We start from the raw sequence: 22,873 nt of genomic DNA on the forward strand, positions 1-22,873 counted from the left end.
AGTGTGCACACCGACGACCTGGAGCTCCTGCCGGCCCCCTGTCTCCCCGCCCCGCCCACCCGCCAGACCCACCTGTCAAATGCCAGTGCAGACCAGACGCCGTCGAACACACCCGCCCTCCATGCTGCCCGGCGCTGCTCAGAGGCGCCACAAACACCGTGAACACAACGAGCAGGAGAGCAGCCGTGTGCACAGCGTGGCCCCGGCGGAACGCAAAGGGACCGGAAAGACTGAAGCACAGACCGGAGAGGAGCGGGGTGCAGAACCACAGGGCGCTGCCCAAGTGTCTGTCCCAGACAGGCGGTCGCACCACCGCCCACGGGAGCCAGGAGGCTCTAGGGGGGCCTACGGGGAAGGGCGGCACCGTGAGCTTCAAAGTCAGAATTCTTGGGGTCAAACCCCAGCTGCCTCGCCACCTGGCTGTATGACCTTGGGCAATGACGCAGCTTCTCCACGTAGTCGTCTCGCTCGTGAGACGCGTACAACCCCGTCTCAGAGGGCTGTCGTGAGAGTTAAACGTGATGGGGAAAGGAGAGAGCCCAGCTTGGCAGCTCCGTTACACCCGCAAAGTGTGCCTGCCCCTGGAGTTAAGCTCGGTACCCCCCGCCTTCACACCAAGCAACGGGAAACTGTTTTCCTCTGTTTTGGGATCAGGATATTTTTTAAAAAACAGATTTATGAGCTGAGACTAGGCAAAACCAATGTTTACTCTCTCGGGCCCCTTTTCACTAATAACTTCCCCTATGTGCTATTTTTTTGTTTTCCTGATTTCTTTAAAGTGAGATGTTTATGTGATTATCAGGCTGCCCCTAAAGGATTGGGATTTAATGGAGAATTCTTATTAGCATTCGCTGTCAAAGCCAAAATCTCCTGCAACAATGTGCATTTACCACTCACTACGCGCCTGACTCCTTTCACGAGTTTCATGCTATGCTGGTGTGTTTAATCGCCACAATAACAACATGAGGGAGAAACGTTCGTTTTCCCGTTTTACAGAGGAGGAAACGGAGGAACCGGTCCACGGCTCAGGGGCCGGGGACCCCCGATTTAGCATGTCTGTTGTGGAGCCCGGCAATCAGCATTTAACAAGCTTCGCAGGAGCTTAAGAGAGAATCAATCCACGACGGTAAGAGGCTTCCTCCAGAACAACCCTGACGAACAGCCAGGTCACCGCCGAGGACATGCGGGTGGCCGACAAACACGTGACAGGGTGCCCACGTCGCAGTCATTTACTAGGGAAAAGCAAATCCAAACCTCGCCAAAACACCACTAGCGAAGTGTCAACCGGCTGAAACGGCTAAAGTGCCTGGCGGAGGCGCACATGGCTCAGCCCCGGAAGACCTCGGCAGCTCCTCATCCAGCTGAGCATCCGCAGACCTTTCGACCCGGCCACCCCCACTCCCCAGCATCTGAATAAACAGAAAGCTGTTCGCAGGAAAACCTGTCCACGTTTCTCCCCCTCCCCCGTCCCCTCCCCTACTTCCTCCTCTGGCAACCACAAGTCTGATCTCTTTTTTTATTTCTTTTTCTTGCATCTATAGGAGAAGACGGGGCTGCTAGCTGACCCTACGGCAGCACCCACTTCGCAATATACATAAATCAAACCATCCCGCTGTCCACCTTAAACTTAGACGGTGATGGCCGCCAGCTATTTCTCAATAAAACTGGGAAAAAATACAACAAGTATTAAAAACAAACAAACAAAAAAAACTCGTACGTGGATGTTTATGGCAGCCTTACCCCTAAGTACCCCAAACTGGGAAAGCCAGACGCCTTTCAGCTGGGAAATGCACAAACAGCCCGTGGAGCGGCGCGGCCACAGCACACACGCAGCCCTGGGACGGGAGTGCTGGGCGCCCCTCCGGGAAGTGTCTTTCTCCGCAAGCCGCAGACGGCTACGGTCTGACACTGTTGGTCTGACTTCCTGGAAAAGGCAGCGTGAGGGAAACAGGCGAGGAGTTCCCAGGGCTGGGGAGGGGGCGGATCTCACGACCCAGGAGCGGGAGGGGGTGTGCGGGGTCCACGGAACTGTCCTCTGTCCTCACGGTGGTTAAACGACCACACGCTGGACATGGTAAAGGATGAGCTTCGTCACACATGGATTAAACCTCAGCTAAACAAAATGTGGGAGGGAGAGAAATAAAAAAACCTCGAAAGAGGAAGCGTGGCTTCACGTGGATCAGACTCGTCACGGAGCGGTTTCCACAGCAGCTGGGCCCAGCTTCATGTGGGCACGACGCTGGACCAGTGTCCCCACGGGCCCCAGGGCTGCCACGTGGGGCGCCATTCCCGGCACTGCCCCCCCGGACGTGCGGGCGGTGATGCACGGCCAGTCTGGGGAGCAGCCCCGGGGGTCTGCAGGCGGGGCAGGGCGCAGGGTGGCGAAGAGCCCAGAGATGACGGACGGACAAATGGACAAACGGACTCTCGCCGCTTTCCTCGGGGGTATTTCTAGGGAGTGCGAGGCCTCTGGCTTTTACGATCTCCCTGCAAAGCTGAGCTCGCTCCAGGCAGTTTCTTCCACTTTCCTAGAGTTCCACCTTAAAACGAGCCGGGGGACGTGTGGCCGCATTTCCGCACGGAGCAGTTTTGCATTTCCAACGATGACACACTGCATTGGCGCCTGCGCCCACATCTGGAGGCCACATGTCGGCTGCAGCTGTATATAAAACGGTCCGCCCAGCAGGCCCGGGGTGACACGTCGGACAGCAGCCAGGGCAGCATGGGCCTCGCTCTCCTGTGGGCGCTTCTGCCGCTGGCCACCGTGGCCCAGGGCCAGTACGGCGACTACGGGTACCCGTACCAGCAGTACCACGACTACGGCGACGATGGCTGGGTGAACCTGAACCGGCAGGGCTTCAGCTTCCAGTGCCCCCACGGGCAGGTGGTGGTGGCCGTGAGGAGCATCTTCAGCAAGAAGGAAGGGTCCGACAGACAGTGGAACTATGCCTGCGCGCCCACGCCGCAGAGCCTGGGGGAGCCCACGGAGTGCTGGTGGGAGGAGATCAACCGGGCCGGAATGGAATGGTAAGGGCGCCCCGGGGGGCTGCAGGTCCGCCCCCGCCCGCCCACCCCAGCAGACCCTCCAGGGACTAGAGCACAGCATGCACGGGGGTTGCGGGCCCGGGCACAGCCCCCACCCACCCCGGCAGACCCTCCAGGAACCGGAGCACTGCGTGCCTGGGTCAGGGCGGGGCGGCTGCCTGGCCCACTGCGGCCCAGGCCCAGCACCCAGGACGGCAGGCGGACCCCAGGGTCTGTGCCTCCCGGAGCAGCCGACTCCCGGTTCGGGGAGGGACCCGTGGGGGCCTGCCACACGCTTACAGCCCGCAGAGTTGAGCACAGGGACCGACGGGATCTCGGTCACCTCAGGGCAGTCTAGCGTCGCTGCACCTCGGTTTCGTGATGGTTTATTCTCACTGTGTGAGGAAAGTCCTGGCCCACCGTAGTTTCGGGGAAATAAACGACTGGACTCTTGTGACCGACAGTTTGAGAAACTCTGATTTGGAGCAAGGGGAAGGCGGGGAGGAGACAAAAGCGTCAGGCAAGGAGAAGTGGACTTCGCCCTCTGCTCTTGGCGTAAGGAGCGGGGGCCTGCCTTCTGTCTGAGACTGCATCGGGTTCCGCCGCTGGGAAACTTGCTAAAGGCTCTTGGGGAGAAGGGCGCCTCTCCCCGCCTGGCTCCGGCTGGCCCCAGCCTGGGCCCTGCTCCGGGGGTGAGCGCACGCTCGGCCAGGCCGGGAGCTGACTGCTACGTGGGGACTCAGGGGGCGGGACCTGTGGCCGGGGAGGGGGACCCCCACCGGCAGGCTGCTGCCCCTGTGGCATCTGCAGAGACATACTCTGGTTCGCAGCAGGAATGTGGTGTGGTGGGGGTGGGGGCGGTCAAGCACCGAACCCTGGGGGTCCCTCCACTAGCAGACAGGACCACGATGGGCCGTCTGGGGGGAAAGACGCTGAGGGGTGGGGGCGCCAGGCAAGAGAGCGGACCCCTGAGTCCCAGGGGCAGGCGCCTCTTACTGAGTGCCGGCCAGGGCGGGCCACACGCAGAGAGCTTCCCGCCCATCACCTGTCACTTCGCTCACACGCAGGACAAGCCACTGAGCCACATTACAGGTGGACAGACTGCGGCCTGGCGGGCCGTGGGTCCCCCAGCCGAGGTGGGGCAGAGCCGGGACCTGGACCCAGAGAGCCTTAACTGTGGTGCTGGGCTGCTCAGAGCCGCCACCTCGGCACTGGGGGCTGCCAGCCGAGCCTGGCCCTGCATGCACGGAGCTCGGGGCTGCGTGCCGGGGAGACGGGGTCTGCAAGACCACTCCCTAAGCCCAGCTCTAGAGGGACGGGGCCAGCGTGGTCACCACGACCGAGGAGGGGCTCAGGGCAAGGGTGGGGGTGGGGGGGGAGGGCTGCACGGCAGCGGCCGGTGGGGGCCCATCCTCGGGCCCTCTGCGTCCACCCCGCCACCCCTGTGGGCAGATGTAGCACCCCAGACCCCTGCCGATGGACGGCTAGCTCAGGGCCCCGCCGCGCCTGGATGACTGACAGCCTCCTCGACGGCCTGGCAGTGACGTCGTCACAGCTGTCTGCCTAGGCCTCCTGCCCAGGGGCCTCTGCGGGCGGGGCGCATGTCTCAGGCCCCTTTTTAGACCCGCGGTGAAGAAGCCCTCAGAGACGGTTCCTGAACCCCAAAGGACAAGACCTGGGCTGTGAGTCAGGAGGCTGGGACTGGGTCCAGTCTGAAGACAGCCTGCCCGGGCACCCAGGTCAGCGGTTCCCCGCCAGGCGCCCAGCCCTGGCGGAACCAACCGCCGGACCGCGGGCCTCGGAAGGCTGCACACCTCGGCCCTCCAAACGCCACGGCTTTTTCTTGTGTCCTGTTGTTCTTTCTGTTCACCTTTCCATTTAAAAGAGGCAAACGATGTTTAGTTTTTAACCCAACAGCTTGTGACTGGCTTGTCACAACCCCCAAGCCACCTGAACAGAGGGAGAGAGCCCCATGAGACGAGGGACCCTCTCGCCCCTACTCCCGCTCCAGGCTTTTGCGTTCGCAAACTTGGCGAGGCGGGGGTGCGGGGGGTGGGGGGGCGCAGGTTCCTCTCCCTCCACTCATCACGGCACAAGATGCACAGCCCAGACGTGAAAAGGGCCTCTTTACCCTGGGACTCAGCTGCCCCAGGGCTGATACCAATGGCCCCAGAGGCGATTTTTAAGGTAATTACTGCTTTGAGCAGAGACTCCCATTTCCGGGAAAACTCGGGGGGAAAGAAGTTGCCCACTGGGTGGGGGCCGAGCCCGTCTTCCCCACGGCTTGCGGGCTCGTCGTCTGTTCTAGGGGAGAGGTGGTGCTCATGTGCAATCCGGCTACCTCGGACGCCTAAATTAGCTTGCGGGTTTATTTTAAGAGGTGGGGGGAGTCTCGAACTCCTGCAAGAAAAGCCCAAGTGCCTCTCCAGGGCCAAGCAGAGCACAGAGCACGGTGATGGCCAGGGGATGGCGGGCGGTGGTGTGCGGCCTTCCGAGACGGTGCAGTCCAGCCGTTCATTCTCCAAGGCTTAACAGTATGTAGAATTTGCTAAGGACACTTGCCAGTTAGAGCGTGGCCTTAAAAGCTGCTTCCATCACGGCTGAGGGGCTGGCTGCGGTGGCTCCGTTGAAAACCAGGCTGGTGGAGTACACGCTGGGAGCTTGAAAGGCAAGTGGCCTAATGGTCTTAAGTGCACGAGCAGGCTCACCGTGAACGGCAGCCAGGAGGCTTCGCCTACGTCCCCTGAGAGGCACTTCGGCATCTCGGGGTGTGACTCGGCTGTGCTCAGGGCACCCGCTCTAACGCGTGGGGCACAGGCTGGAGGACAGGAGGGTCCTGCGTAGAACGAGACGAAGCGAGCACTTCCTAGCGTGGTTCGGCTCTCATGGGGCAGGAGGGCCTCCAGTCTCCGAATCAGGGAACCCTGGTTCGTCGCCCCCATCTTTGCCGCCTTTTAGCACAGTGCCCTCGGGCACTCGGTTCCCCAAACTAGCAAAAAATAACTAAAAAAGGCGTGACACCCACTTCACAAGTGTTAGGGACCCTTGCTGTGACGCCCAGCCCGTCACAAGGTGGTGAAGGAGGGCTTAGCCGGTCTGGAATCTGCTGAGGCCGACTTTGGACAGGCCAGCTATACACACCTTCTGACTAGTGGTGCTTACTCTTTTCCCTGGGCTTCAAAAAACCCCAAGAAGACGTGCTTAGACGGGACGAAAGATGACTCTTTGAACTTGTGAATTCACCAAAGACAAGCCACGTGACAAACAGACGAGAGCCATACCACGGCTAGTGAGCAGCAAGGCAGGTCTGAAGCTAGTCAGGTCCCGCATCTGGCTCAGCACGGCACACGCCACCCCATCCTGAGTCGTGGTTCTGGGGGCACGGTGCCCGCCTCCTCAGAGGGGCTTTCTCGGACCCCCGCCACTCCCCCGCCTCTCCCCGCCTGCCCGGTGCTCCCTGTGGTGTGCCTGTCATTACCCGGTCGTAGCCGGGTGGAGCCCAAACCAGACCACCTGAGCCCACGGCGCCGTGGGTGGACATTCCATGCTGGCGTTATTTTCGTTCTTGGATAAAGCCGTCGGGAATGCCCGGCTAATGGAGATGCCATATCCATGTAAGGCCGGCTCCTAAGGGCAAGAAGGCTGAGTGTGGGAGGACAGGGTCATGGCAGATCCAGGATGCTTGCCAACTCTCCGACTCGGTCACTCTCCTAAGTACTAGGAATCACCACTGGGGAGCTTTGTGGAATGGCTCTTGGCTGTGCTCATCGGGGTGGAAAGGTCCACTCCTCCCGGCAGGGCGTTTGCTCCTGCCTGGGTACTTGTCAGACATGCCCTTCCTAATCAATACATTTCCTAGGATAACTCCCTCCGCACGTGTGTACGTGCGTGTGTGAGTGTGTGGTGTCTCGAAGTGAAGGGAAGATTACGAACCTCGAGTCAGACAGCAACTTCCACCGTGACGTTCGGACAAGGCGCGTCGGCCTGCTAAGGCTCAGCTTATGCTCCCCGAAGACGAACGCCTGGGCCTGTGGGAGTTGCGTGAGGTGGCAGGCCTGGGTGACCGGCGGAGCGCCCTGCGGAGGATTCCGTCGGTTCTCCCAAGCTGACTTCCCCACGTACCACACCGAACGGCGATGGAAGCGGGGACCTGATTATCTGAGCCCGCCTTACAGCATTGTTTTGATGATTAAAATAATCGGCATATGTACAGCGCTTGCACAGCCCCCGACACATGGGGAGCCCTTGAGAAAGGTCACTCATTTTTACTATCATGACTACTCTGTAGACAGTGAAACGCAAAGAGATAAACGCCACCCAATTACGCAGCTGGAGTGGCAAGGCGAACCGCCGGGTCGCCAAGGGCCCTGGTGTGCGCTGTGCTGAGGGGCGAGCATGTGCCTCAGTTACGGTCGGTGAACACGAACTGCATAACGTGAGTGTCCCGAACGTCGTCCCATTTTCGAATCGGCCCTGAGGCGGCGCCAGGCCCCTTGGTTGACAAATACTGCAACGACGTGCTCCTGAGGTCCTGTGTGTAGGCCTGCAACCCCACACGGCCTGCAGCGCGCCACACTGACCACAGGATGTGCGTGCGTCCCCTGAGATGGCCCAGGCCTCCTCAGAGGCCTGTGGGTAGACGCGACGGCTTAATGGGGCAGGAGTCTGCCCTTGGGGAGAAGCCGTGTTTCTCCCCGCGCTCCGCTCTACGTCTAAATTTCCTAAATCTCCGTGGTACCGCATTGTCCACGGCTGAGAGCAACGCAAAGAATTCTCCCCAGGGAAAACAGAACCCATGGGAGTCAAAGCTTCACGGGGCTTTAGGCCCTCGGCAAGCTGGGTCGCGGGAGAAACTGGGGAGTACGGGGGCCTCTGCCACATGCTCTCCCCGACACAGGGAGCTGGGGATTGGCCTGGGGACGCGTCTGTACGTGTGTGGATAACGGACGATGTCCTGACCATTCATTCATTCATTCATTCTTCCATTAAACGTTTACTGGGCCCCAGCGTCAGGCACAGCGGGGAGGGGAATGCGAGCTGAAGATCGAACGACCCTTTCCCTCTAGGCCTTTGCCGTCCACTGGGGGCTCTGAGGCATGCTGAAGGGTCACGAGGCTCGGCTCGCTTCACAGAGGGGTGTTGGAGGCAGGAGGGGAGCTGGGGAGCAAGGGGCGGGTGGCTTCTGTTCTGTCGCTGACCTCTGCCGTCTGCCCCTGGGCCCTGGGTCTGCCACGTCCCAGAGTGAAGAAGACCAGGTCACCGGCGGGCACAGGGCCACGTCAGATCCTCACGCGCGTCCTCGACCTCCAAGGCTTAGCCCTGCACGGTCGGCGAGGACCGTGAGCGGGTCCTGGCCCCGGGACGTGCGTGGCTGACCGGGCGCCCGGCCGCCTTCTCCCCACATGGAGGGACAGTGATGGACACTGTCCACGCAGCCGTCCACGCTGGTTGGTTGGATGGACGGATGGATAAATAAATGCGCATGTGAAAGAATGTGAGCAGCAAATGAGTGAAAGGGGCACGTTTTCCGGCCGGAGACAGGGAGTGTATTGAACAGCTCGCCTTCTCAGACCCACGAGATCGTCTCCAGTCAGTAGAAAGAACAGACGAAGCCCAGCCGCCGACGGACGTGCAGACCGTGTGTCAGCGCCGTCCCTCCCGCCCGTCAGCACACGGTCCTGACTCTTATCTGCTGTATTTTCTGGAAACTCATCTTTACCTGGAACACAGGGTTGGGTCCCCACAGCCGTTGGGCTATGACACACCGACAGCTGCCTATTCTGCTCACCCACGAGCGGGAACATGGCCAGCGGCCAGGCAGGTGGGCGGGGGACGCGAAGGGCCTGCTTCGGAAGGGCTCGCGTGTGATCTCCCGGTGCGTGAGGCGGGTGCCCGGCCGCAGCCGTGTGGGGAAGAACATTCTCCCCACCGCGGCGAACCACAGACCTAGACCAGACCAGCCCGGACAGAATAGAGCAAGCGAAGACCCAGGTGGCCGCGGGGAGGTCTGAGGACAGAGACGAGCGCGTTGTCTTACCTTCTGTGAAGGATCAGACCCCAGCAGCTGAGGTGAGAAAGGGGCCTTAGAGGGTGACTGAGGAGTTCGGTGTGCCAGGACCTCGGTGGACACTGGCCGCAGAATTCAGACCCAAACGCTTCCCGACCCCGAGGGGCGTAAAGTCGAGGGGGTGGCAGGAAGATCGCTGACCGGCAGCGGAAACCCGGGGTGTGTCCACTGCTCTCCGGCTGGATCGGCTGGACAGGCCACTGTGACCACCCAGGCCATGCCCGCGGTATGAGGGTCGAGCAGATGAGCGTCCTTGGGCTTCATCCCCAGGGCTCTGCTCCGAAGCAGGAGAAACCTTCACTGGAAGTTCACCGACAACTCCTGGGGCTTCGCTCTACTTTTTATTTCGAATTCAAGCAACAATGAATTATAACACCTTTCATTTTAAATGGCATGAATAATCCGATCGCGCATTTATGAAACTCTAGATACCTCTCTATCCATCCACGTCTGCACCCGTCCATCTAACTGTATATTCACAGAGGTCGAACGGGAGCAGCGTCCCCAAAATTCCTTCATCTGAAAGATCCTGAAATGTCTGAATTTAATGGTGAGCGGAAATCCTTGTTACAGACACCGCGACTTGCTTAGTTGCGTTAAGATGGAGCAGGCCGTCAGGAACGTGGGGGGCAGCCACCTCGGGAACGGGGGAGCCGGGGTCCGCGGAGGGGCCCGTTGGCGCCTTCCCGTCATTGTTCACTCGGGGTTCTTCTCGTCTCTGCAGGTACCAGACGTGCTCCAGCAACGGGCTGGTGGCAGGATTCCAGAGCCGCTACTTCGAGTCCGTGCTGGATCGGGAGTGGCAGTTTTACTGTTGCCGCTACAGCAAGAGATGCCCGTACTCCTGCTGGTGAGGCCGCGGGTCCTGCTGGCTCCCGGGGGCGGGGGGCGGCGGGGGAGAAGCTGGGGCGGGGGGCGGGCCTCGGTGGGACGCATGCTGCTCGGACACCATCTCACACCTGGAAGAACTCTTGCGCATGCGTCGCCTTCTCTGCTCCTCGGATGGCCTTCGGGGAGGGAGCTGCTTCCCCGTCATGACCCTCCTATCTGAACCCCCCTCCCGCTGCGTTCGCCAGCCTTGGTCCCCTCCCCAGGGACGGGACGCCGTGGCTGGGGACGCTTTTCTCTCCCCACTGTGAAAGCCGCTGCGCGGCACGGAGCTGACGTCGTTCGGGACAGGGAGCACCCCCCCGTCGGCCCTGCGTGCGCGGGGCTGTGCGCGCTTGCCGGGGACCCAAGTGCTGCTGCCCACTCGGCCCGTGCCGTCCCCCGCGGGGCATCGCCATTTCTGCCGGGAAAGTGAACCCCTCACGGACGTGGGCGCCTCACCACGGGGGGCGCCCGCCAGACTTGACACACGTGGACTCACACGCGCTACTTACCTACGAGAATTCGCATTCCCAGTCTAGTCGGTCGTCTGCAAACCACAAACGTGTCGCTGAGGAAGCCTCAGCCCCCCAGAGACCGCCCGCGATGACTCCCCAGCCTCCGGAGCCGCTCCCGCCGCTGCCCGCCGGACGCCCCACCCCTGGCCAGCGCCGTGGCCGCGACGACCGGGTCCCAGGACCGAGGGTCTGGACGCAGCATCTGGTCCCTTCTCTGAAGGGCTCTTCCCGGACCCCTGGCCTTTCATTAATTCATTAGATGATGTGTTCTGGCTCAAAACGTGACGTCCTTCCTCAGAGTCAACATAGGTGACTGGTCAGTCTCACATTGACCTTGACACGGTGCCGGCCACGTTGCAGGCTCCTCTCTCCCTTATGCTCAGGCCAAACCAGAGACCCGTCTCCTTAATCCCTAGACGGCTCCAGTGAGCAAAACACCACCCAGACCAGTTCATCAGAATCTTCGTCATCCACACCAAGGCTCCTGGTCACAGCTAATCTTTAACGCCGACTCCACTGTCCTGATTGAATGCAGGATGGGTAGTGTTGGCACGACCTTGACCTTCGCCTGTGAAATCCTGGCAGGGGCAGCATGACCTCACAGGCACCTCCATGGAGGTGTCTGTCCCCCCCACCCGCCCCTGCTGCCCAGACGCCCACGCCGCTCGCAGAGCCCCGTGAGAAGGGCAGCTCCACGCCGGTCCCCTCCCCCCGGCAAGCGGGACGCTGTCGTTGCCGAGACGCAGACAGCCGCACATGCGGAAAACAGGGCCGGCGGGCACAGTTCAGAGCGGCTCGCATGGAGCCCAGACGCCGCCGGGCCCTGCGTGACACACGGCGCCCGAGCCTGGGCACCAGCCCCTCGCATGGTGCGCGGGGCCAGTCGGGCCTCCGTCGGCCGCAGTGGCAGCCGCGGTCCGCGCACCGTGTCTGCTGAGGAAGCCGCCGGCTGCCTGCCCACGGTCACGGCTCCCGCCTCCAACGGCAGTGGCTTCAGAGTGCGCCCGGCGGTCTGAGTCAGGCCAGGCGCTGCGCGCCCCTCAGAGCGGAGCGAACCTCGCGATCGCAGACGGACCCGTCCGCAGCCACAGGCGGGCATGCCGCCCCCTCCTCTCTCCCCGTCCTTCTACCGCGCCCCCTTCACCAGACTCTAGAAACGACTGTCCATTCCACTATTCACGAACTCATGTACTTGGCCAACGAATGCGAGTGGATATAAAAGGAGCACAGTTCGCAGGCTTCGATTCAGTTCCTGACGACGATGCCGACGACGGTGATAACTTGTACTTACTGAGCGCCTACCAGGTGCTCAGGTGGCAGCCTGTTTACTTCCCTCACAGGCGGAAATTGTGACGCTGAATCACACAGTATCATAATTATGTGTGACGCACACCGAGGGAGCTAAATGCAGGAGCTGCGACCTGTCCAAAGCTCCAAACTCGGATCCCACGGGTCTCCCTGCCCCAAACCCCCGTGCTCCTTGCACAGCCCTGAGCTCTCCCGAGCTGGAAACAAGAACTACGCGGAGGGAGGAGCAGGTGACGGCGCCGCCGGCTCCCGGTCCTGGGGACAGAGAGGAGAGCGCTGCTCTTAGCTGGACGGAGGCTCCCACGGCTGCTGAAAGCCAGTGTGCGTCACAACGAATGTGCTCACTGGCCCGGCCTGGGCCTGGACAGTGAGCTAGCTAGACACTCTGCTCCAAGAAGGCAATTTGGAAAATACTTAGGGACTTTCCTCTTCTAATTTAAGCCACAAACATCTCTGGGACTGTGTTCTCTGGGCGGTGATACATAGTAGTCCTTTTTGAAATATGAATCTCTGAAATGCCCCGGGAGGATGGACGTGAGCATATGGCATTCCTTCTCAGACGCCGGGGCTCAGGGCGTCTCCACAGAGGACGCTCTGGTGTCCTCAGAGGCCCTGGCCACTCGGTCCCACTAGGCCAGTTTCCCCAGCTCTCAGGGGGAGAGGCCAGGGTGCTGTTCCTTTGAGGGCGCCTTCCTCTGTGGATAACCACGCCCGGGTTCTGACCATCTCTTCTCTGCAAAACCAACTCAAGCAGGTTCTGATGCAGCTCCCATTGGCGAGGTAGTTTATCCTGAAATAGTCTCACTCCTTGTCACCTGGGAGAGCAGAAGGCAAGGGGACCGGCCACAAACAGATGCCGCTTATTCAAGAAACTTCAATGATCTGCCTGTCGGAAGCGGACGGGCTCTCTTTAGCTGGACATAGAACATAGGAAGAAACCACAAACTCCTTCCTCTAACTCCGAAAAACCACATCAGCTCTCAACCAAACCTGTGACAATAAGTGAAACGAGCCTCTTTAACTAAACCGTTTCTCTGCCCGCCTTTCTAAAATGAGCAACACGCCAACAAACTGGGCTGAGCCCGTGATGCCTCCTGCCCTCAGGACACCTCACGCCGTGCGACGTGCCGGCCAGCCATCAGACGCCGATTCCAGGACGTCTGCTGGCCATGTCAGTGGCTGTAAGAAGCGCAGGTGAGAAAACCCTCGACCGATCTTGAAAGGCCCTTCCGCGTACATGGGTTTTCTGCAGCTCACCAGGAAGATGTTATTGGATCTCATTCAACCTCCAACCTCATCGAACGCAAGAAGCTGTACGAGTGGTTCTGCGTTGGCCAGGTCTCCCTTAGCGTGCGCACCCATCCACCCACGCGCACACGCGCACACATGCACATGCACGCACATGCACATGCACATGCACGCGCACACACACAGACTCGTCTCAGCAAGTGGGATAAAGGTGCCTTTGTGATTTGGCCCTCCCCTCATCTTGCCAAGCTGAAGGCTTCTTCGGTTGTTTTAACTGGTCTGGGAACATACAGCAGAGATCAGCATGCAGGGTCCTTCGCCCAAAAGCCACCTGAAGGGACCCAGGAAGTCAGGAGGAAGCTGGCAGCACCCCGAGCTCCCTGGCACCTGCTCCGGAAGCCAGATGCTGCGGCTCACGCGGCCCCGAGCCCGGCTTCCTCGCGGCCTCTTCTAACTTCCTGACGAGGCATGACGCCCCGGTCTCAGCCTCAGGTTCTACAGGTTTCAAGTCTCATTGCCTCTTTGAGGAGCTATTACTGGGGCTTTCATCTACAAGGGTGGGGCGTGTGCGCGTGATGTCATCAGGAGCAAAAGGGAGAGCCATCCCCCTGGTTCTGAAACTCGGGGTCCCGCAGCCGCCCAAGGGCAGCTCTCCCTGTGGGTGCTGTCCCGGGGGCTGCTTCTCCCCCTGGGTTTGGACGTCAGCAAATTCTCCTTAGCTTTGGAACAACTCTCTGTCTCATTTGCCTGTGGACCATGGAAAAAGTACTGTGAGGAGAGAAATGGTCACCCCAACAGTCACTCATCCAAAAGGGACAGGAGGAACCCACAATAGCATCTTTTTAGATTCATCAAGTGGGGGTAATTTCTATCAATATCTGACTCCTTCCCCAGCGCCCCCTAATCCAGAGTCCTTTATAACTTAGTCTAACCTTGATCTCATGGTTTTATAACAAACGAAAGAAAACCACCACAAAAAATGGAGTAAAACTAAAATGTCTCTGGGGCCAAGATGGAAAAGCTCCAGTGAGCACTGTCCGGGGCGTTCTGAAAATTCCCTGGACAGCCGTGTCCTGCACAGATGCGTCCCACACAAACGGTCCCGCTGCACAGGGTGGGGGGCCGGGGTGGGGGCTGCCTGGTCACAACCAAAAGCGAAGTGATAGCGAAAGCTTGTTAAAGAAAGCACTGGATAACTTTTTCTCCCTTGAAGCTTAAAACTTCATGTGTTTTTTTTAAAAATGCAGGCCTCTCTTTCCCCCTTTATTCTAAACGTATTTAATTATCCAAGTAACAGGAAGGCAGAACAGTGAAAACTTAAAAAAATAACAACGATCCAGCCTGGTTATTTCCAAATAAGTTTCGGCCATTGGATGTAGCCTGAGGCAGCCTTGCCGGAGGTAGATTCTGCCTGAACACATATAAAAGGGTTTGGTCATTAGCCTTTATACACTGTACCAGAGAGGGGCTCGAAAGTCCTGGAACACATTTTGCATTCCACTGAAGTGAGGGCAACACCTCTTACCCCACATCTATCCATGTTCATCTTAATTTGCATTATTCATATTCTAAACAAATTCCCCTTCCTTTGGGTCAGCTAGCCTAGCGCTTGCTAGAGTCCTCAGGGACTGCGAACCCCCCATGTATCAGATCCATTTATCAGTTATTTAACATTTTCATCAGAAAGAGAAAGTCCTTGCCCTGCGTCGACCTCCAGCGCAGAACAGATTTCCGCTCACATGGAGCCTGCTCCGGTTGGGGCTTGGGGTCCCGGGAGAGCATAGCCACGTTCGGGGAGGAGGAAGCACAGGGAACGAGAGGGCTGCGTGATGCGGGGGAAGGGGTGACCATGAGCCCCGAGAGCGGGTTTTCTGAGAGCGGGTTTCGGTCTGGCTAGCCCCACGCTGTCTTGACCTTGTCTCTGACCTTGCTGCCTTGAAGCCCCGGGTGCCTCCGGGGAGACCTTCCAGCCTAGGAGTCAGTCTCCTCGAGATTGCACGACAATCCTTGAACGTTAGGTCTGCATCAGGGAAGGTCTTCCTGCCAACACACGGCTAGCTGTTTCTCAAGGAGCCTCGGAGGGGCAGATAGAGGCTTCGGGGACCCGTTTCAGGTCAGAAGGACTGCCAGTGTCCTAAAGGTCCTGATGAGAACGAAGCTTATTCCGGGGTGGGCCACAACAGACCCTACTTGTCGAGAGGCCCGGAACTGACATCGTCTTGGAGGAGAAAGGAGGAAAAGGAGAAGGGGGAAGGAAAAGCAAAATCGCCCCCAAGGACTCGACACGCACATTTGCATCGGCGCCGATGCTGGCCCCCGACGGGGCACTCGCAGACCAGGCCGCCGAGGCTCGGGGACCATCCCGAGGCCATCGAGCTATGCGGGGAGCACTCACTGTGTCCCAGGGGCTGTTTGGGGCCCCAGAACCGCGGGGCCCACGGCAAACGCCGCCCCGGGTGAGCTCACGTTCACCCTTGCTTGGCGTGTGCAAGGCATTCTCTGACAGATGCTGTTCTGGCTCCTCTTTATAAAGCTCGTTGGCAATCACCAGCTATGCAATGCCAGGACCCACTAATGAGGCTCGTCGAGGCTGACAGCGTGGCCCAGTGGACTCGAACAGGACGGACTAACGGTGACACGCATGTGCCATCCCTCAAGGGCTGAGGAGTTGCCAGTGTCCCCTTTGGGGCAGTTTCACGTCAAGGAGAAGGAAGAGGGCATTGGAAGAAAATCGCGCCTCTTCCCGTGGCCGGGAGGGGTCCCGCAGGGGCCCTTGCCCTGGAATGGTCCCCGCGATGTGCAAACGGCACCCCTCCTCCAGGGCATGGCTCCCGCATGGCCCCGGCAGTAACAGTGACTCTGACTTTGTCCTCTAACCTTTTGTTCTTCCCGCGCAGGCTGACGACAGAATACCCAGGCCACTATGGGGAGGAAATGGACATGGTGTCCTACAGTTACGATTACTACATGCGGGGAGCGACGACCACTTTCTCTGCGGTGGAGAGGTGAGCCTACCCCACGGGCCGGGCTTGAGGGGGGTAGGGGGAGGGGGGAGCGGGGGCCGAGCTCCAGACACGGGCACGTCTGCAGGAGTTTCCATCTGGGGTGCTCCTTATTTCTGTTTCCGGCCTGCTCTGGGGTTAACTGGGAGCCTGACTGCACGGAGGAAGGCAGTGGGAAGTGAACTAGTCTCGCACGCCCATCTCATGGAGCGGCTCACCCCTGGACACGCGGGGGCGCCCGATCCACAGCAGGAAGTCCGGCCCTGCGTGGCGCCCCGTGATGGTCTGAGCTCTTCCCCGCTCAGTCTCACAGACATCACGAGGAGAGGACGAGACGGCTGCAGGAGGGCCCACTGTCACACGGGGCCCCCCACACTGCCTCTCCAGCTGAGCCCTGCTTTGGGTCGTGGGGAGGGGAGAGAAGAGAAGGGGAGGGGACTAGAGAGGGGATTTAAATAACCCAAAGGAAACACAGCACTAACATTTTTCATATCCTCTCTCGCGCGAGCAGCTCCCCAATCCTACCATAAAGACATCGAAACAATAGGAAGAAAACAAGAATTCTTCCCCTGCTAATACACAGAGAGGTGTGGGCAAATTCAGGTGGCGAAAGGTTGGTCCGATCTACCTTTAGCCAAGTGATAATCACATCACCAGCAAATGAACTGAAAAGTTAGCAGTAAACGTACATGAACTCATTAAATAAGGGGCCGTGATAAATTTGAGTGTGACTGACCTTCCGTGTATATTTATACTTATAAATGAAATGGAATCTCACCTAACCTTAGTTAAATTATTCAATATGGCCCAGAATTAAACAAACAAACAAACAAACAAACATTAAGTAGCTCTGAAAAGGCACGATAACGTATTTTAAGCTCTGTGAACAATAACTGTCTTGTTTACACATTGGAGAACCCCTCAGGGCTTGCACGTGAATTATTTTTGTTCGAGGTACATTTTTGACTAAGCCGCATGTCCACGGCTGCTGTCCAGCGCTGTTCCCCTGGACTGCAGCCGCGAGGCTCCCTTCCACGTCAGTGGGGCCTCGCCAGTGTGGGCGCTGGCGGCAGAGGCCCTGGGGGCGGAACGTGGGGTCACGACTCCCCGCTGTGCGTTTCAGCGGGCACCAGAACTCGGCAGAGGGGGCGGCGGCCCCGTCCTTCGTGGGGTGACGGGCATCTGGGTACGGAGGCTTTGCGGGGTGAGGGAAGCAGCAAGATCGGAGTTCGAGAATCGCGGAATCTAAAACCGTCACCTAATCGTCTTCAGGAAAGCCACTTTTCCCCCGAGGCCAGTTCTCCACTGAACCATGAGTCGCTGTGAGGGTTCAGTGAGGAAACTCGGGGTGCACTGAGCGTGATGCCGGATACAGCAGGGGTGGGGGGCAGTGGTCAGCATGCGGCCGTCACCACTGTCACTGTCACTATTGAAGGACGCAGGACCCAAGGGCACCCTGTGCAGAGGCACCCGGTCCACGGGGACGGCGTTGGATCAACACGTGGACTCCTACGAGTCTTTGGGCACCTCTGGGGCAGAGCCGTGGGCTGCTGCCCCTCGTGGTGGACAGGACCCCCCCCAGCCAGTGACCTCGTCACCGTCACGAGGCAGCCTGATCTGGGGACGGCGATGTCGGGGGCTCCTCGCCTCGCACCCGACCCCCGTCTGTTTCCTAGGGACTTCGCAGAGGTGTCTTGGAGAGGGAAGAGAAGTTGGGGTCACCTGGGGGGGTTCCGTCTGTCACCCTCCCCCCTCATCGTCTCCCGCTGACCCCGGCTCTCCCACTCTCCCGCAGGGACCGCCAGTGGAAGTTCATCATGTGCCGGATGACCAACTACGACTGTGACTTTGCCAGCGTGTAGCCCGGCCGGAGTGGGGGTGGGGGGATAGGGAGCCGGGAGACCCCCGGACACCCACACCACGTGCGTGCTGGGCGCCGCGCCCTCCCCTCCTCCCTGGGCGGTCACTGGCCGCGAGTGCCACACACAATAAAACCCACGGCGAAACCACGTTTCTCACTTCGCACCGGCCCACAGCGACAGCTTCCACGACTGACGACAGCTCTGCTGCACGCCTCACGCCACATGCCACGTAGCTCTCACCACCACGGCCTGGCGTCCCACTTCCAGCCAGGCCGAGAGGGGTAGGGTTGGTCACTGCCCAGTGAAACTCAGCCGACTGCCACTGCGTGGAGGTTTATGTTTGCTAACGACTTACATTTATGTTACGTCGTCCACATTCCAAACCACTTTTCCACTAGAGATGTCAGGACTGAGCTCCTCCTTGCTAAACACAGGTCGAAAGCCGCCCTGGGTTACTGTCGCTGACCACACTTGCACAGTCTGAGGCGACTGCCCCCTCCATTCTTCGCAAAGCCGCCAGCAGACAGGTCACAGATTATAGCTCTGAAGTCGACAGATCGCAGGTTTGGCGAATCCCCGGGCGGGCACAGAAACCTCTGCGGAGGGCGAGTGGCGGAATTCCGCCCCAGTTTACGCAGACGGCAGAGGTGACCACACGGCATCTGCGAGGAGGAGCAGTCGGGGGGTCACACCAAACAGTGGATGGATGTCACGCCTGCAGGAGGTCAAAGGTCCTTGCTGTGGGCGCGAGCCAGAAGAAGGTCCAAGAACCAAATTTTACGACGTTTCCAGATAATAAACTCTTTGCTTAAGTAACGAAGTGTGGGGAGTTTTCCCTGCTTCTCGTCCCTGGTGCTGGCTAGTTGGGGGGACACCGAATGTCAGAAGGGCAAGGACACCAGAACTGGGTTCTGCCCTCTAGTCGACAGTACCACAGCGGGACCGATTAAAAGCTGGGGGGTGCAGGGGGCGGGTAATAATAACCAACAGAAACTGCTCTAGAGGTAGGAATTGGGGTCTGCAGAAACTCTGGGCCTGGCTGCCAGGCTGTCACTTGGTGCCACTTCCTGGTCTGGCATGAGATAGCGTTGCTGACCCACCCTGTGACACCCATCATTCCTCACCCACGAGCCTCCTTTCCAGAAAGTAGGAGTCAGATCTTCACCAACAAATGGTTTTCATTCCCAGTGTTTTCTGCATTTTACCAAACCGCCCTTCTCGCCAAGGAGTCAGACCAAACCAACAGGTCACCGGGCCGGGGAGCCACGCTCCGTACCACCCGAGCGGTGCGCTCTCCCTCGTTCACGACCTCACGAGCTACCGCAGGGGAAGGTCGGGAACGGGGAGAACGGCCGGCCAGGAGGAGCAGAGCGGGCCTGCGCACGTGCGAGTGTGAGTGTGAGTGTGCGTCGACGTGTGTGAGTGAGCGAGGGGCGGCCGAGCAGCCGAGTGCTTGCACTGGCCGTGGTTGTCCTGATAAGGACGCCTGGGCCACCTCGCTCTAAGGGCGACGTCGGGGACTCGGTCTTCCTACGTCCACTCAAAACCAGGTCGGAACCCGAAGCAGTGAGCGGAGGGCAGCACCGATGTGCCCTGCAGGCGGGCGGGGCGCGCAGGTGGCCGACGGCCGTGAAGCGCGTCCACGCCGCGGCCCAACCCCAGGCCGCTTTGTCCTTTCTCCTTCCTGCTCCCTCCTTCTCCACTGACTCCTTCCTGTCGCCTTTTCTAACTCCCTCTCCAATCCCCCCTCGCCCGCTCTACGTTCATTCTAGCCCAACAGGGATTTGCACGGCTCTCATTTCTCAGAGCTAAAGCAGGCGCTGCCTCCCCATTTTACACCGCTCACCTCGCGCCCAGCCCTTCTCCTCTTCTCTGGCCACTTGTGTGCATCTCACCCCACACTTCCCCTGCAGGAAGTGCCCGGAGAGTCACACAGGGTGAGTCACCGTGACGGGAAGTGTCCTTCATGTAGGACATTGACCGCACCAATCCACCGTCGGTGGGATACATGCCCCCGAGCGATTTTCTCCCTACCAGGAACAAGCAGGCACTGCCGTCTTCCCAACCCTCGCCCAGCTAAGTGTCCCTCAGAACAATTCAAGAATTTTGCTAGGCTGAGATCAGGGAACAGAAGTCAACCCGGGCTAGGAAGATGCCGACTGTCCGTCTCCCGAGGCTTTGCCCCATGCACAGAGGGCAGTCAGGACATCTTGCTCGAAAGGGATTTTACTCAGGGTTAGTTTTCATTATTTTCTAATTTGAAAAAAAAAAAAAAAAAAGTCAGGCGCCAGGTAGTCGAGTCCTCGATGACAAAGGTACCAGCTCGTGAACACAGGTAGGTGACATCATCTCTCGTCCCCTCGACCATCCTCGGGAAGCTGAAAATTGCTGAGATTAAGGAACTCGCAAGGGCCACGGAGCTATTATGCGATGAGCACGGGGCCTGACTCTCCCTCCCTCTCGATTCTGCCACACAGCCACATGTCACGGCTTCCGTTCCCTCTCTTCCTGGATGGCAACGAGACGGGGCCAGCAGTAGATTAAGTGACGAACCTCCTTTGGCCGACCTTCCCTTTCAGAGTCTCTTTGCTGCCCGATTCCAAGTCTCTTTCCGTCACCGGAGATCTGATGACTAACGCTTGTCCTCACAGCTTCGAGTGTACATTTTTACAACGTGCTGCCTTATCCCTGTTCAGCCGCCTTTACTGGGCGCTTACCTGCCCTCATGAATTCTGCCAATTCTATAAACGCTTATTAGAGGCCGACTACTTCCTAACTTTTTTGTTAAATGGTAAGGAGACTCAGAAATATGTAAAAAAAAAAAAAAAATCATAAATCTATCTAAAAAAAAAAAAAACACGCCAGGACAAAGATCCCCAAGACAACTTAGGGAGAAGGGAGGAAAGACACATCAGAAGCATCGACGAAGTGGAGCAGGAGCCCAAGGAGGACCGGAGAGGGTCTTGCAGAAGCCGCATCGCGTTGGTCCCAGAGAGGCGAGAAGGGTCTCTGTAGGGCGGAAGGAGAGGAAGACTCTTCCCGCCCGGGGACCCTGCTGAAGCCTCCGAATCGCGGGTCCACACTACGCACCCGACACTGTCCCCGTTACGTTACGCACATTGATGTGTTTAACCCCGACGGCAACCTCGAGGGCGGATGTTATGTTCTCTGTTTCACGCATCGGAAAAGCAAGGCTCTTGGAAAGTGAGTAGCTTGACCAAGTGCCCAGGCTGGCCAAGGGGTCTCCGGCTCAAGACCCCACGTCTTCCCACTACCCAGCAACAGCTTCCTGTCGCGTTTGTGACGTGTTTCACAGGCATGGACGCCGTTCTTGTGTAGGAACCACATTAACACACCTATTAACATTCATTGCTTATTTAAATAGGAGAAAAACCACCGACACAAGAAGCAAGCGAGCCGTGGCCAAGGCACGATGATAAAGCAATAACAACGTATCAGTTAGCGCTTCCTTTGCTCATGTGCACTGAGCTCTCCCGCCTGCCAGATGCTCCTGGACGTTCACGCTGAGCTCCTGTGTGAAGTCGTTACTGTCCGCTTCCCCAGCACAGACAGGGGCGTGCAGACCCTCATGCTTAGGTAGCAGGCTAACCTCCTGTCCCATCTGTTTTTGTGGAGCATTTCTTTTTTTTTTGGAGGGAGGGGCAGGAGGAGGCATTTTATCTGGAGCTTATTTTATTTAAATCCTATCCAAACTCTACTCCTTCCCCAGGCGCCTGCTTCCCTGACACCCCTCTTCCCTTCAACAAAAGCTCCGAATCTTTCCCCCCTGAATCTGGTCTATGAACATCCCCGGGCAAATGAATTCCACTGCAATTCGGAACAGGTGCTGCCGACTCAGGACTCCAGGGGTCCCCTCTGGCGTGAAGGGCACAGGCGTGGGCCGCGCAGAATTGTGGCCAGGCTGGCTCAGAGCACATCTGGATGCTTGAGATACCAACCCGCGCAAAGGCTGGCCTGCCGGAGGTTGGCTGACAGCTGACCAGCAGGAAAAACAAGGCTCCAGAGGGGTCACTGTCCCTTGTCGGCCCCCGGCTGTCACCCGGGAGTCACCTCGGAGTTGGGAACAAACTGCTGAGAGCCTCTTGTGTGGCAAGAGAGAGAAAACTGGTAACGAGAAGAGAGCTGCTGCGGCAGCCGCTCCTCCCGGCTCCTCCGCCGGCTGCAGAGAACACGCGGCCACGCAGTGCATCGCTCCCCGTGGATGGACAGCCGCCAGGCCCCCCAGGGCCCTCTGTGGCGCCCACAGGTCCTGTCCCTTCCCCCTCGCTCCCTCAACCACCCTCTCTCCTAGACGAGAATCTCACACCCTTTCCTCCCACCTGCGAACTCCAGCTCCTCTCCGGCCAGCTGCCGCCACTTCTGACCTCCTGCAGATTTAGAAACAGTCAGAGAAGAGCTTGCTCGTGCCCCGCCCACCAACCCACTGCGGGCAGCTCTTCCTACGTGTGGCCAGGTCAACCGCTACGCCAGTCTGCGGCCTGGCTGGAGGAGATCCCGGACAAGGGCCCCGTGACCCCCCCCCGGCACGCCCACGGCCTCTGCTCCCACCTGCGTAAACGCACTGCTGTTCATCTCCTTCTACATGCTCCTTTCTTCCCCGCTCTGCCGGCTGCCCCCACGGCCTCCGCTCCCTCTCCTCCCGTCCCCTCCAAGCCCACTCCAGTCAGACTCTCCTGCCCACTGCCCTGGCCTAGCCGAGCTCTCGGACCCCTGCCCCGCCATACTGCTTCCCCCGACACACGCAGACATGCACGTGCGCGCACACACATGCACACACATACATGCATGCACACACATACATATGCACACACACACACACACACACACACACACACATGCACACGCGGCCTAATCCGGGTCGAGCCGCACGACTTGCCCTGCTTGACCTGACAGCTGCGCTGCATCCCGAGGGGCACGGTGCCCCTCCCGGGTCTCTGCTTCTGGAACAGCTCTCTT

At 59.0% G+C, this 22,873-nt stretch overlaps 1 protein-coding gene across 1 annotated transcript; it reads left to right on the forward strand.

Annotated features, from left to right (window-relative positions):
* Positions 1-2,600: 2,600 nt before the first annotated feature.
* On the forward strand, positions 2,601-18,712 carry DPT (dermatopontin). Its single transcript, XM_036234687.1, has 4 exons — positions 2,601-3,027; positions 9,816-9,941; positions 15,930-16,037; positions 17,830-18,712. The coding sequence occupies exons 1-4, from the start codon at positions 2,723-2,725 to the stop codon at positions 17,894-17,896; spliced, it is 606 nt and encodes a 201-aa protein (XP_036090580.1). The 5' UTR covers positions 2,601-2,722; the 3' UTR covers positions 17,897-18,712.
* The last annotated feature ends 4,161 nt before the right edge of the window (positions 18,713-22,873 follow it).

This window comes from Rousettus aegyptiacus, unplaced genomic scaffold, assembly GCF_014176215.1.
Source record: "Rousettus aegyptiacus isolate mRouAeg1 unplaced genomic scaffold, mRouAeg1.p scaffold_m13_p_17, whole genome shotgun sequence".
Lineage (NCBI taxonomy): Eukaryota > Metazoa > Chordata > Mammalia > Chiroptera > Pteropodidae > Rousettus > Rousettus aegyptiacus.

Coding starts and splice junctions, on each gene's coding strand:
- DPT (XM_036234687.1), top strand. CDS start 2,723: ATGGGCCTCGCTCTCCTGTGGGCGCTTCTGCCGCTGGCCACCGTGGCC. Junction 3,028..9,815: donor AACCGGGCCGGAATGGAATG/GTAAGGGCGCCC, acceptor TCGTCTCTGCAG/GTACCAGACGTGCTCCAGCA. Junction 16,038..17,829: donor ACTTTCTCTGCGGTGGAGAG/GTGAGCCTACCC, acceptor ACTCTCCCGCAG/GGACCGCCAGTGGAAGTTCA.